Source organism: Leptinotarsa decemlineata, unplaced genomic scaffold (assembly GCF_025532065.1).
Source record: "Leptinotarsa decemlineata unplaced genomic scaffold, Ldec_3_MD MMD2_tig00001393_RagTag_RagTag, whole genome shotgun sequence".
Taxonomy (NCBI): domain Eukaryota; kingdom Metazoa; phylum Arthropoda; class Insecta; order Coleoptera; family Chrysomelidae; genus Leptinotarsa; species Leptinotarsa decemlineata.
Genome location: NW_027412562.1, coordinates 3,398,256 through 3,414,588, shown reverse-complemented (window position 1 = coordinate 3,414,588; position 16,333 = coordinate 3,398,256). Strand labels below are relative to the sequence as shown.

At 33.5% G+C, this 16,333-nt stretch overlaps 1 protein-coding gene across 1 annotated transcript in view; it reads left to right on the top strand.

The window, feature by feature from the left end:
- Rhau (ATP-dependent RNA helicase Rhau) overlaps positions 1–16,333 on the top strand; it is a 46,927-nt gene that overhangs the window by 17,452 nt on the left and 13,142 nt on the right. Inside the window, exons 7-10 of the mRNA XM_074175816.1 lie at positions 208–436; positions 499–762; positions 5,427–5,764; positions 15,161–15,402. Of these exons, the coding sequence (XP_074031917.1) occupies positions 208–436; positions 499–762; positions 5,427–5,764; positions 15,161–15,402 (1,073 nt within the window). The remainder of the gene's footprint in view (positions 1–207; positions 437–498; positions 763–5,426; positions 5,765–15,160; positions 15,403–16,333) is intronic.

Sequence of the window (16,333 nt, the reverse complement as noted above, 5' to 3'; positions counted from 1 at the left end):
TTATCTATGTTGAACACAATCTTAAATTAGTTTCGAATTATTTTTAATTTTTTAGTTTGTGTTGCTATTAAAGCGTGTTTTTTTAGGTTTTTTGAACTATTACTTTTTGTGTTGCTATTAAAGTGTGTTTTTATTAAGTTTTTCAAACTATTACTTTTTGACTTAATGTTGGTAAACTTTATAATAAATTTTTATCCAATATTGTAGGAAGAGAAACACGGATCAGTACTGATTTTCTGTCCCGGATTATCGCAAATATCGGGCCTCATAAAGAAAATTGAAAACTCTTCAAAGTTTCCACCTTCCCGATACATCATATTTCCGTTGCACTCGCAGATGCCATCTATAGACCAGAAAGAAATTTTCAATCCAGCTCCGCAAGGCAAGAGAAAAATAATTGTGTCAACCAACATCGCAGAGACATCCATTACAATAGGTTTGTGTTGGTTTTCTCTTGGAAAAATGTGTTTTTTCATTGTTTTTTTCATCAATTTCCAGACGATGTCGTGTACGTCATTGACTGTGGCAAAATCAAGACTGCAGATTTCGACATAGAACTGAAAACGGAAACTTTGAAAATAAGATGGGTGAGCGTTGCTAATGCAGATCAGAGAAGAGGGCGTGCCGGAAGGGTACAGCCTGGAGTGTGTTTTCATCTGTATAGCAGGGCACGGCATATGATTTTGGAAAAGTACCTGAAGCCTGAAATTCTTTGTAAAAGGCTCGAAGGGACTATTTTAACAGCTAAAATCTTACAACTGGGTGAGTGGAAAAAACAGTTCATCACTGCCGGAGCTGTTTTACTGTATTAATTCCTTCATTTAGCATACGCTAATATACAATATGTTTGATCCTAACTATCATTAGGCTAATGTCAAAATATTCAAACAATGAATTACAAATATATACATATATACATAACTGGTTACAATCACAAATAATAAACTTCAACCCTCATATGAAATATCTACACGTAGGTGGACAGCAAAGGTAAGACAGAAGTATTGATACAGATACAAAGCAACAAACACAACACTTTGAAAACCTTGGAATAGTAATGAAGTTATTGAACCCAAGAATTAACAATAAATCAATATCAAAATCGCTCGCCCATTATGTGCATTTTCAACCTTTCTTGGAATTGACTTATCAAATTACAATCTTTGATACCATCATCTGAATTATTGAAAACCAACATTTCTGCATGGTAAATAGATTTTTCAGTACACCTCTTATTTTTGGTTCCTACATGGATATTTCGGTTGATACTGGTATTGTTATTATGATAATTTTCATTATATGTTATTTTTCTGCTCAAGTAGTTCGGAGATAGATAGTGATGCATCTTATATATCATTACCATTGTTTGATAGTACACATAGTCTTTTAATGACATCCATTTCAATTATTCTTTCAACATGTTGACTATTGGCGTGTTTCTTGGTACCCCCAGTATGACTCTCATGGCTCTATTTCGTTGCTTTTAAAGTCGATCCAAGTTGTTTATATTAGCAATAAATAGTATTGAAGAACAGAAAGTAAGATGTAGTAAAACTAATGTATTATAAATTGTAATTTTTGACCATCTAGATAGCCTAGTAGATACTCTCACCAGAAAATTTACCTTATTGGTGATTGTTTTTATCAATACATGTTCTTTGAATGTTAGTCCTTGGTCAATCAATACTCCCAAATACTTCACCACTGTTACACTTTCGATATCCTCATTAGCAATCTTTATACTTACTCCTCTATTTTTGATTTTGTCATAACCTATTTTATTACTCAGTAAGAGAAATTTCGTCTTTTCACTATTCAGTTCAAGAGTGTTGAACTTACACCATCGACTAACTCTGCAGAGCTTACTATTTAGAGTATCTACCAGCTCATTAACGTTATAAGAATAGTAGTATATTAAGGAGTGATCTGCACTGAGATCTCGGAAACAAGGTCATTTATACACAGAAGGAAGAGTAAGGGCCCAAGTGTACTACCCTGTGGCACTCCATTATCATTAATAATTTCGGAGGAGGTAATATTATTGACCTTTGTCTCTACTTTGTGCTCTACTTAGTTTCATAAAAGTACGATCGGGGACTATGTATATTTCGTACTCATAACGTTTCAATGTACAAGTGCTATTTGTTTTGTTTACAGTGAGTTAAGAAAATAAATTTGCCAAAAATTGGAAATTTCAAGACAAGGTTATCGTTGGATTACTTTTCACAATTTTCGACGTGGATTATCTCAACAAGAATGTGTCGATGAACTCGGTCCTTTGTTCTTAAATCAAACAACAGAATGGGGGAAAGTTGTAAAATCATTAAAGAAAATAAGAACAATAAGGTGAACCCTTCTATAAGTGTAAAAAACGACAATGGTGAACTGATAACAGATCCACTGGAAAAAAGCAATTATATCAATGATTATTTTATATACTCCTTTCAAAATTGTCCTAAACCAAACCTTGATCAACATTTCGATAAATTTCATAAAAGTTTTTTCTTAACTCCTGTAACACCTGAAGAAGTTCAGGAAATCATCTCAAAAACAACATCTATACATAAAATCGTGACAGGTGACAAATCATGGAAATATGCGTATGAGACGGAAACAAAACAGCAATAGACCTTGTGGGCATTCCAAGACGAGCTAAAACCAACAAGAATTGTTCGTGGAAGAAGCACAGCGAAGCAAATGATCGCCTGTTTTTACGGCCGAATGGATTATGGGGTCACTGTTCCGACTGAGCAACGTGAACGGTCAATTCTGAGTGATACACGACTTGTTTGCATGAAGTCTTTGGAGAAATTCGTAAAATTAATCGCCGAAGATGAATCATTCTCCATCATAACAATGCGAGCTCCCACACAACTCGTCAAACAGGTGAACTTTTGAGCAGTCCAAAACATCGAATTGATAACTCATCCTCTGTACAGTCCTGCTTTGGCACCCAATGTCTTCTTCTTGTTCCCAAATATAATGCGTGGTCAACGATTTACGATCGCCAAAGAAAAAGTTGAAGCATTTAATAACCTGGTTTTGTCCTATTCTGCAATAATCAACATGGTTTTAAGAAGAGTAAATCAATTGAATCTGCATCTTACCAACTATTGAACTATATTTATGCACAAGTGGATAATAATAACCTGGTTTTTTCTTTTTTTTTTTTTAGACCTATCAAAAGCATTAGATACTGTTTCTTCCAAATTTCTATTGAAAAACTTACTAGTAATAGGCTTTCCCATTGATGTGTTGTGTTGGATAGAATCGTACATGGAAAACCGTAGTTTGGTGGTTAAATGTAATGGAATTACATCAGTCCTTTATGATGTGAAACTAGGTGTTCCACAAGGATCTGTTCTGGGTCCATTGTTATTCTTGACTTTCATCAATGACTTGCCTGAATTCATATCAAATTGTCACATAACTATGTACGCTGACAATACTACAATCACTGTTTCTGGAAAAAACTAGAATGAAAATTAGTTATTGACGAATTCAGTAGTTGGTGTCAACGTAACAAACTGATTTTAAATAAATCTAAGTCGGTGCTGATGAAAACATTTGTTAGGAGGGATTTCTGTTGTAATTTAGTGACTTTGAATGACATAAAAATATCAAAAGAAGTTAATTTTCTTAGAACTATTTTAGATGAGAATCTCACCTGGAGAAGTCACATAGAAAAAGTGTGCAGTAAACTCAATTCAGCTCATTATTCAATCAAACAGTTAAAACATCGTTTAGATAGGTTTGGTTTACTAAATGTTTACTTTGCGAATGCATACTCCCACATCAGATTCAACATAATGGCTTGGGGATGTGTGAAGGAATTTTCTAGAGTTTTCATCTCTCAGAAACGACTGATAAGATTGATATTCAACCTGGGGTACCAAGAAAGTTGTAGACCCGTTTTCAAAAGAGAACGCTTGTTGACTGCACCCGCAATATATATAATGAAATGTGTCATTTTTGTGCACAGGAACCTTGACTTGTACATGACGAACTTGAGCATTCACGGTCATGATACTCGCCATGCTACTGCTCTGAGGGTCCCTTCACATAAGAGTGGTCATTTCAAAAAATCTCCATTATATAATGCCATACATTTTTATAACAGACTGCCACTTTCTATAATGAGGTTGGATTCTGCACATTTGTTCAGTAAGAAAGTTAAAAACTTTCTGGACAAATGTTACTACAGTCATAGGGAATATTTAGAGGATTCTTTCACAGAAGAATAATAAGATGTATATCTTACCTAATATACAATTGTTCTAATTTTTGTTTTGCTTTAGTTTCAGTGTTCTGACTGGCGATTTTATCGTTTTTTTATATATATGTATGTGGGTATATACGTGTGTATATGTATGTAAATATAAGTATATTTATTTGACTACGGCAAGCAAAATTGCCACAATTTTTATTTATTTTTCTATTAGTATTTTATATCTCTATGTCTATATGTACCTATACCTTTGTATATGCAAATATTAATTTTTGCTTAAGCTTTGATTTCATTATTTTATTCATAAGTGACTTACTGTTCTTTGTTTTACCTAATTAATCATTGACCTACCATATATACGCTATGTATCATAAATGGTGAATAAATATTATTATTATTATTATTTGGAGGTGTCTCAAGAGGAATGGAACAACTGCTTTGACAAATGGTTTGAACGAATCCAAAAGTGTATTGATCACAAGGGGAATATTTCAAAAAACAATAAAGCTGTTTTCATTAAAAAATGATTAATATCTGCTATATCTGGAATATAAATGTACCCCTCTAAAAGTGAAGTACCTACTGAATGAATAAGTAACATTTCAAATATTCAACTTTTTCCGTAATTACTTGATTTTTGTGCCTTTCTTACTACAATGTAATTTTAGATGTGCCTTCGATGTTTTACTGAAAAGAAAGTCACCTGTCCAGATTGCAGTTAAAAAGAAAGCCAGTTAGCAGAGTTTATGGGATCATCTAGATATTATTTCAAAGTGTAACAAAATCAAAATTAGATTTTGGTGTGGATTGGGTTTTTTCTTTTTAATGGCAGTGATGAATCATTGATCAAAGAGTTTAAACTCCCACGGACGGAGATAACTATGTCAAAGCTATTTTGCAGTTTTTTTGGTCATCATCTGCAGGTTTTATGCCCGTTTCGTCTACCGCTGCGGTATACATTATCAAAGGCCATGAGGTAACGGTTGAAGTGTTCGAATTGTTCTCAATTTGGAAAGACATGGAGCTACAAAAACACAGAACATTGAAACGGACAAAACTTTTGAAACGACATAAATTGAACCAAGTTTAAAACTTTTCTATAATTTTTGATAGTTTGCATAATCACTGTGTTCGCTGTATATTAGAATCTTACTGGTTTGGAAGTCAGAAGTAACACATGGTATCTTTCCTTTGACAGGTAAAATCGAAGAATTTTTTTCCAAATTGATGGTCAGCCCAGATGCGGAATCATTGAGTATTGCGCTAGCCCTCCTCAAACGTTTAAATGCTTTGGACAGTGTTGAAAATTTAACCCCGCTTGGTTACCATTTAGCCAGGTTGCCCGTTGCTCCACAAATGGGAAAAATGATATTGTTGGGAGCCATATTCAGTTGCTTGGATCCTATACTATCGGTTGCTGTGTCTTTGGATTTCAAGGACGCATTTCAAATTCCACTCGGAAAAGAGCAAGAGGCTGACAAGAAAAGGTCTGAACTTGCAGATGACACCATGAGCGATCATATTGTTTTACATAGGGTGAGATCCAATGTTAATTTTTTTAAGAGAATAGTCGAATAACAAATAATTGAATGAAAATTCCGACAGTTATGACATTTGAAGAAATGATGAACATTATGCTTCCATATATGAGTACACCTTTATATACAGAATAATTTTGAAAGCTTTCTCTAGAAGATGTATTTATTTAAATAGTCGTAGAAACTTTTGGATATGTTTTCCTTCCAAGATCTTTAAAAAACTTTTCAGAACGAACACATTTTTTTAAAATAGTTAGGGAAACTCCCTTGCAATTTCATTAAATTATATCCCAACAATCGACATATGACACCAGTCCATGTGTCATAACTGTAATTAACTTTATGTGTTGACATTTTTCATACTCTTCTACCAAGCATGTGTATCGTTTTTACTGATGATACTTATGAATTCTTGTCAGAATCACTGTACTTATGAGAAGCTTATGACTACAATATTAACCAGAGCTGAATCATGGTTCATTTCCAATGAACTGAAGATGAATATCGAGAAAACACAAATTATCACAGATTCTGTAAGTCACTTCTCATCAAATATGAAATTTATGATTTTTTCAAGGGCGATGACATCTTCCCTCACAAATACGCCATTATATGGGATCGACAGTGTTATATTTTTTATTTTCTTTATTTAAATATATAATATATAAAGGAAATATTCACTTCAAGAGCTCATGATTCAACAACATACTTTTGTAACTAACTACAAATATTACAGTTCCTATTCCTAATACTTATATCTAGTTGTCATCAAAAGTATGGTAATATAATATATAACATCTCTCCGTTCAAGTTCAATTACTTATATAATTCGAAGTCTTTGAATTTCTAGGGATGGGTGAAATAAAAGACGATGGCAAATGTGTTTCGACTCTACAACACTGATTACACTGGCTGATTATCACAACACAACAAAGTTTTTGTTTCGGGGTTGAAATTAGATGATTTTAATGTATTTCCACGTGTTAAAACCGAAAGTGACCATAAAAATTATATATTAGCTCTTGTTTTCAAGATATAGTATCATTATATTATATATATGTATATTGAGTTTTCAACAAATGAAATATTTCATCACCAACAGTTGGTACACATGTTTGTTTACATAACACCCCTCTCATCAGTAGTAAACATAACCTATGTGAGTTTGTCAATTGTACGCACGTGGTTGCTATTGAAATTATCGTGTGAAGTTGATTTTTAAATTAATTTAAGTGCTGATCTGAAATGCCTCGAAAGTGTGTGAATTCTGTCGATAGCTTTTGCTATATATGTGGTGAAATAACATTTAAGGCTCAGAAACGTAAAATGACACCTATCGTTAAGACAGCCTATGAACATTATTTTGGTGTGAAAGTTGGGGACCAAGATAAATCATGGGCTCCTCATATATGTTGTAATTCTTGTTCCGTCATATTGCGAGAGTGGCTGAAAAATAAAAACCGGGCAATGGCTTTTGCAGTACCTATGGTTTGGCGTGAGCCTACCAATCATACAGACGACTCCTCCCATTAAGCAAGGTTTATCTATGAAGAAAAGAGGAACGGTTAAATACCCTAATCTCCCATCTGCTCTTCGGCCTGTACCACACTCAGACAATTTGCCAGTCCCTTCTCCACCCCAAAACTATGAAATTTTAGAGGAAGGTGATGAAGACTGTTTAGAAGGAGCAACCCATCCTTCTACATCCTATGACCCTGATTTTGAGGTAAGCGATAGGTCTAGTGATCCGCACAGAATTAGTCAAGCAGAGTTGAGTGACCTTATAAGAGATCTTCGCTTGTCTAAGGAAAAGGCTGAGCTGTTAGGGTCAAGACTACAACAGTGGAATCTTCTAAAACATGATGTGAAAATATCTCAGTACAGACAGCGTCAAAAAGATTTGCTTCCTTTTTTTGAGAAAAAAGAAAACCTCGTAGTTTGTTCTGATGTTAATGGTTTGATGGACTGCTTGAATTTGGATCACACTCCATCTGAATGGAGACTGTTTATAGACTCTTCAAAACTAAGCTTAAAAGCTGTACTTCTGCATAATGGAAATCAGCTACCCTCTATTCCTATAGGTCATGCAGTTCACATGAAGGAAACGTATATAAATATGAAAACACTTCTCCAATCAATCAAATATGAACAACACAAGTGGCACATCTGTGGTGATCTGAAAGTCATTGCTATACTCCTAGGAATGCAATTAGGGTTCACCAAGTACTGTTGTTTTTTGTGTCTGTGGGACAGTCGGGATAGAAAATCTCACTATAAAAAAATGAACTGGCCTACACGAGACCTAAACCCTAATGAGAAAAATGTAGTTTACGAGCCTCTTGTAGATCCTAAGGATGTTCTCCTTCCCCCATTACATATTAAGTTGGGACTAATGAAAAACTTTGTGAAGGCCATGGACCAGGAAGGACAAGCTTTTAAGTACTTGAGAGCAAAGTTTCCCAGGTTGAGTGATGCTAAAGTCAAGGAAGGCATCTTTATTGGGCCTCAAATCCGTGAAATCGTAAATGGTCCTGCTTTTGACATGATTTTAACAGGAAATGAAAAAAGAGCCTGGGAAGCCTTTAAGGGGGTTGTACATGGGTTTTTAGGTAACAAAAGAGATGATAACTTCACAGCATTGGTTAAAGAGCTTCTTCAAGCTCACCACCAACTTGGATGCAACATGTCCTTAAAAATTCATTTTCTTCACTCTCATCTTAATTTCTTCCCACAAAACTGTGGAGCTGTGAGTGACGAACATGGAGAAAGATTCCATCAAGACATTGCCTTAATGGAACAGAGATATCAGGGCCGTTGGAATGAAGCAATGCTTGCAGACTACTGCTGGTCTGTGTGTAGGGATGCTCCAGAAGTGTTTTATAAAAGACAAGCTAAACGACAGCGATCTTACAATGAATCGGATGGACTTAATTGAAATTTGGTGGTACAAACTTCTTTTATTTGTCAATACACTAAGAATAATGTTTTTTTTATTAATTTCGTACTTAAGATGTTCTAAAAGAAACATAACAATATTGTTTTATGTACTTTCACTTTTCACGTATAGTATAACTACTCTTTAAGATTAAGTACTGTGTATCTCAAAAACCAGAGCTAATAAAAATTTTTCATTGTTATTTTCGTTTTTATCACCCCAAAATTAGTAGGAATTGACTAATTTAGTGTAGGAAACATTCAAAAAATATTTTTTTGTTGTGTTGTGATCTGGACTGTTATTAATAGTTGGTTCTGACCCAAAGAATTTTCTGTTTCTCAAAAGTTGACTGTCATCTGTATCTACCACATAGGCCCTAGGAGATGAATGAATTCCCTTTATTTTACCTCTCTCCCAAACTTTTCCTTTTCTGTAATACACATTATCCCCTTCATTCAAAGGCCGTAGGTCTTTTGCTCCTCTATTTAATAGAATTTTTGTTTTTCATGTGCTAATATTCTCTTTTCTTAAATCCCTTCAGTGATATTTGGCATCAGCTCACTTTCTAAAATGGGCAGTTTTGTTCTTAGTGTTTTATTGAGCATAATTTATGCTGGAGATTTTTGTAATTGTTTGAGGGGTGTATTTCGTTATTCCAATAATTCTATATGATTTGAAGCTTAATGTACAGTCAACAAATGCGATTTTAGTTAGTTATGGTAATTTCAAAACGTAAGGCTCTGGGTAAAATATCATTAATATGCAATAATAAACACAATTTGGGTTTCTTGATAACAAATGTAAAATCTCGACCTATTTTAGGATTGGAAGGCTGTATTAAACTGAATATTCTTAAACGAGTGGATAATGTAAGTGAAAACTGTGAAATTGATAGAAAATTATGCGTCTATTTTTACACCGCTGCCACCATGTTATATTTTTGATTTTCTTTATTTAAATATGTAATATATAAAGGAAATATTCACTTCAAGAGCTAATGATTCAACAACGTGCTTTTGTAACTAACTGCAAACATGACATTTCCTATTCCTAATACTTATATCTAATCTAGTTGTCATCAAAAGTATGGTAACATAATGTATAACTCAATCCTTGAATATCTAAGATAAACTAGGCTCCCCAAGGCGGTCAGTTGCAAAGTCAAGCTCCAACATTGATCGCCAACGAGGTTCGCCCTCTGTCTTTCAATGCAGGCACTGAAAGGCAACCAGAGCCCAAACACAACCCATTTGTGATCCATAGGTCTCATCAGTGGTGCTAGGCTGAACCTCAGCTTGGCTTTGCAACTGACCGCTTTGAGGGCTCATTTATCTTTGAAAATCAAGAATTGAGTTATCTATCAATCCCATAGATGGAGTCTTCGTAAGAGAAGATGTCATCGCCCATACATACTCAGCTTTGTCTTTTAAGAACAACTGATTCCAGCAATGCATTTGTGGTCCAGCCTAGCAACACTGATGGGACCTATGGTAAGTCAAAACAGCGCTGTCTAGTGTTGGATCAAATGCATTGTTTTTGGGCTCTGGCTTTCAACAATTTTTTTATTCATTTACATTGAATAATACACATTTCCAGACGGATATTTTAGGTTTGACGGAATTTTTTTCACTATGATTATTTATCAGTTTATAATTGATTTAAAAACTTTCGTGAATCATTTGACAAACAAATATCGTCCAAAAATGATTAACAAAGGTATTGCAGATGAATTCATTAGTTAAAGTTTATACACTCAAATAAATGTCCACTGAAATAGCGGCACCCTTATGTCATCATTCATAAAAAATGATGTAAAGTCACTCCCTCAAACTATAGATCTATCTCGGTTATTAGTAACTTTGCTAAAATTTCAGAGAAAACTATCAAGGTCCGATAACAATCTTTTTTAAACAAAAACAAAATGCTATTTCAGTAGTTATCAAAAAATGTATTATGCAATATAAAATTTCAGACTCGCAATTGGAGTATTCCTTGATCTTGTAAAGGCCTTCGACACTGTGTATACAGCATATTTGAATCATAGTCGCCAGCAATACGTAAAAATAGATAGTCATGTAAGCAAGGATAGAGTAGTACAGTGTGGAGTTCCACAAGGGACGGTTTTTGGACCGATATTATTCATTATTTATATCAATAACTTACTAACTTCACAACCCTCTGGTGAAATAGTGACTTTTGCTAACGATACTGTTATTTTGTTCCGGTGAGACATGGAATGACTTCAAGTGCGAAATTGAAGAAAATCAAAATACCATCATTGATTAGTTTTTTATCGACCTTTTTTGGGTAATTGTTACCTTCCACAATCTGTAAAAATATAAAAATTATAATGGAGAACTTTATACAAGTGTAGAAGGACAAACTTTTTAGTTTACCTCGATAAGGTACTGCGTAAATATCAAAGTATTTTTCACAAAGAAAAATCTTCTATTTATCAGGAACTTGTCGTATTTAACAATTTTGCCTGTCAAAAAAAAATTGTTAAATACGACAAGTTACTGATAAATAGAAGATTTTTTTTGTGAAAAATACTTTGATTTTACGCAGTAACTTATCGGGGTAAACTAAAAAGTTTACCCTTCTACACTTGTATAAAGTTCTCCATTATAATTTTTATATTTTTTCAGATTGTGGAAGGTAACAATTACCCAAAAAAGGTCGATAAAAATCTGATTTTTTCCTCCGCAAAAAATGACTTTCGTTGAATACCATCATTGACTGTTCACTATTAATTCTGATAAAATAAAAGTATGTCACTGCCTATCACAAGTAATATAATCGGTTTACCCAACTACAAATATCTAGAAGTGAAGAATCATAGCAATATTCTGAGAGTTATGTTGAAGATTTTGAATATTCAGGGATAAAAGTCGATGCAGTCATTTACGTTGGGTACGTTGGGATTGTCATAGATGTCACTAATGTTCTGAGAACTACGAGGGAGATTCAGAAACATGAGCAGAATATTGACACTGTTTCTTCTAAAAACACTTCATTTTTGCATTAATTGAATCTCGTTATCCTATAGGATTTTGGGTTGGGGAGCTGCATTTTATAGACATCTTCACAAACTGAAAGTTATGCAAAAACTTTTCTTCAAAATCATGAGACAATTATGTTTTTTCAAGTCAATCATATATTTGTTCGAACACAAAAAACTAATGAGCTTGATTATATATTCCAATAGATATTTCACTAAAGCATAGGACTCCATCAAACCCAAAATTCCAATTGCTAAGAAAACAATAAGTCAAAAATGGCAAGCATTTTCAGCCCCACGATTTTTAAATTACCTAGCAAGAGAAATAGTCGAATCATACTTTCCTTTTGAATTAAAAAAAAGTATGGTATTTCATAGAAAGAAGCGCAATTTTTCAAATGTTCGATTAATGAATATTTATCTAAAGTTTCTTCACATTAATTTGCATCTGATATCCAAAATTTGTTCGTATGAAAATATGTTCATTAATATGAGTGAGTGTGTGGATATATGTACTTTCGATGATTGGAGTATTATACTCATTACAATATTATTAGATAGTTGAAGTGTTCTTGGTAACTACTGGTTTTCAAAAGATTAGACATAGATAAACTCAATACTAAAGACATCCACGGCTTTGTGGAATTATTGTTTATTTTTAGTTTCAAGAAATTGCTTTGTTTTTGTACATGGTTTATATTGTCACCAAGAGGCTGCTTCGAAAATAATGGAACCTCTGATTTATCTAATCAATTTATCTTTCTCTGAAGGTATTTTTCCTTCCCGGCTTAAGCAAGCAATGGTCGTCCCAGTCTATAAAAAAAGCGATAAGCATGTAATGTCGAACTACAGAGGTATTTATTGCTTTACTATCTCCACTTTCGAAAATATTTGAAAAATCATATCAAAACAGACTTGTGTCCTTTTTAAATAAATACAATATCGGATCTGACAACCAATATGGGTTTCAAGTGGGCTTGTCAACCCAGGATGCCATCCTTTCTCTACATAATCATGTATTATCAAACTTCGACAACGGTGTTCTTTTCGACTTGACACGAGTGTTTGATACCATACATTATGGTCTTCTTGATAAGCTGTTTGACATGGGCGTCCGTGGTCCAAGTCTGAAATGGATTGAAACCTATTTTACTGGTCGTACACAGGTTGTTAAAGTTAGGCTTCAGACTGGGTCATTTTTCTCTGAATTTCGAAACGTTGTTACAGGTGTGCCCCAAGGTAGTGTTTTGGGGCCTACACTATTTATTTTATTTGTTAATGACCTTTCAAAAATTAATCATCCACAGTGCTCTATACTTCTATACAATTTGCTGATGACACATCTTTTACTGTCAGTGGTTCGGAATGTGAAACATTGTCAGTGAGAGCAAATGATGCTGTATCCAACATGCAAAATTATTGTTCTAAGAATGGGTTGATTCTAAATAATCTTAAAACCAACACCATTCTGTATTGGTTAGGTCTGAGATTGAACAGGTAGACTATGAAAAATTTTTAGGAGTTTTTATTGATTCCCAACTCAATTGGAATCATCATGTTGATATCATACTTAAGAAATAAGCGACACATTGTTTCGTTATATGGAATCTGCGTAATTTTGTGTCTATTGAAATTCTTAAAAGTTACTATTATGCATATGTTTACTCTGCCCTCAATTACTGTATTATTTGTTCTGGCAACTGCAATAGAATCAGTGACTTATTTATTGTCCAGAAAAAGATTATTAGAACAATTTGTTTTAAAACCCCTCGATTCCTCTAAACCACAATTTGCAAAATGGAATATATTAACTGTTACTTGCATGTCTATTTTTAATTGCGTAATCTACGTTAGATCAAATTGCTCCAAGTTTCAGAACAGAGATGATACATGTCTTCTTTCAGGCTTCACCCTGAGAAAAAACTATAACATTTTAATTCCTAGTCATAAGTTAGCCAAGATGACTAATGGACCTCATATCATGTCAATAAAACTGTACAACACGCTCCCAATATCCATTAAAAAAATAACTAGTGTAAAGCTCTTTAAACAAAAAGTTAGGAAACTATTATGTGAAAAGGTATTTTATTCACTTGATGAATTTTTTCAGTCTGATTTGGAATTTCAAATTTTAATTTTTGTATCCCTTTTATGGTCTGAATTTTATATAATATGTCTTATAATTATGTTGTTTTATGATTGTGACCTCATTGTAATTGTACTGAGTTATGTGACTTTTTCCATGCCTTCCCTAAGTCTACGAAAATAAAGATTTTTTAATTTGATTTGATTTTGAAGAGACTGCAAATAAACTTATTATCATTTATTATTATTTATGCATCATACTCATCCTACGTTCTCTTATATGTATGCACATATAGATACTTATGTAGATTGTTGAAGTACATATTTTTTTCTTTAGCTGTAATTCTAGGTTAACTTCTGACTTTCACAACATCCAATTTGTGTAAGCAGTTGATATTACACAAGTCGATGATAATAAATTTCTCAAACACACTTGCTTTGGGAATACATAGAAAACTCAGAAATTATATTACTGATATCAGTGAACAAATGCATCTGCATGCACGCAAGTAATCTTTGATTACAAAAGTAGGCTTCTGTCTAGCATTCAACTTCCACTTCCGAATCTTTTGGCTACAACATTCTCCCTAAGTCACCTTCGTATTTTTTTTGTTATTATAGGTTCGTTCCAACCAGCGTCAGAAACAGTTTCTGACAGTCAGGATTCTGCGCAGTAATGTGATTGCGTTCCAACGTGAGTTTCCAACCATTAGTAAACTATCAGTTTTCTGTTCCATCCAAGATTCAAACCTGTTCGAAATCTATCAGAATGGTTTGAGGATTATCTTCTAACCATTAATCTGAAGCATGCGTATTCCGTATAACTGTTTCTGTTTTATTTTCATGCAACTTGTAAACAACATAACCTGCAAACATTGTTATAAAATAAATTATGTATTTTCTGGCGCAGGAAAAATTAGGAATTCTTTAAGTGAACCTGAAATATGAACATCTTTAATTACACAAATTAATTATTGCGGTGACCTTCCAGTTCCATGTTGATTAGTAAATAGAATAGAGATATAAAATACTGCAACCTTCTTTTACTCTCCAGAAATACATTTGACTAGATTTATTTTTTAAGGTTATGTTGAAATTCCATGCCAAACTTCAGTTGAACTATCAGCTGTTCCAATCAGAAATTTCAAATTAATCAGAAACCAATATTTACCAGACATGCGCGTTGACAACGATTTACAAACAGTTGGAAATCTGTTTGTGACTCAAGGTTGGAACGAACCTTATATCACCACCTCTTTTCAAAATTGAACAGGTGGAATTTTTGAACATTTCTCAAAAAACGATTATTAAATTTAGTGAAAGAATTGAAACCTTTAAAAAAAAATAACATTTGCCTTCTTGTTTCTTTTCAGGCATTAGAAACGTTTGAATACGAAAGTGATCCGAGCCGGTTTTGTTGGGAATATTTTTTAAGTCCGTACACCCTCAAGCTGCTGAAAAAAATGAAGGAACAATTTATGGGATACTTGAAGGATTTAGATTTTGTTTCCAATCTGAATCCGAAGAATGCTGAAAACAACCAGAATTCTAAAAACATGAGTTTGGTTAAGGCTGTGATCTGTGCTGGGCTATATCCCAATGTTGCAATACTAAAGTATGTATTTGCTTGCACAAGTATCTCCATAACTATAGTAGTCCGTAAAATAAGATCACCTTTTTTGTTTATTTAAATTTTCCAATAACTCACAACTGAAACGCATGAAAACAATACTCTCTGACGCATCAGTACAACACCAAAAAGAAAAAAAGTTTTTGGCTTTCTACTACTCCACCTTGATACAAAATACAAGGATGAGGGAATCTTCCAAGGAAAGGAAGGAAGTAATCAATTTTAAAATAAGTAACTCTATACATGGATGTGTAGATCATGCAAAGAAGTAACTTTCAGACACAAACTGAAAGAAAGTTCTCCTGAAACAGCTACTTTCATATAAACATTGAATTACACAAAAGAAAAAATTCTTTCGAAACAAATACTTCTATACAGAAGATACTTTTCTCTACTCAGTTTGTATTTCCAACATTCGTTGTGGAATAAAAATCAGATGTCATTCACATGGCCGGGATTAAATCAAATAGGTGAATGAATGACATTACGATGTCATCAATGACATAAGCAGATCAAGCTTATTCCGTGACATAAAAAATTGTAAATCATGAATGAACTGTGTGTTTTTTCTATAATGTTATCCAATTTGGTACTGAAGAGCCTTGTGGCAAGTGTCTTAAGGCGAAACATCGGTGTATACCAGTGAGGGTGACAGTGTTCCATGTAAGTGCAATTTATTACCATTCATTTAAAGTAGAACTCATGTGAATGACATCTGATTTTTATTCCACAACGAATGTTTGAAATACAAACTGAGTAGAGAAAAGTATCTTCTGTATAATTCAGTGTTCACATAGAAGTATTTATTTCGAAAGAATTTTTTTCTTTCGTGTAATTCAATGTTTATATGAAAGTAACTGTTTCAGGAGGACTTTCTTTCAGTTTGTGTCTGAAAGTTACTTCTTTGCATGATCTA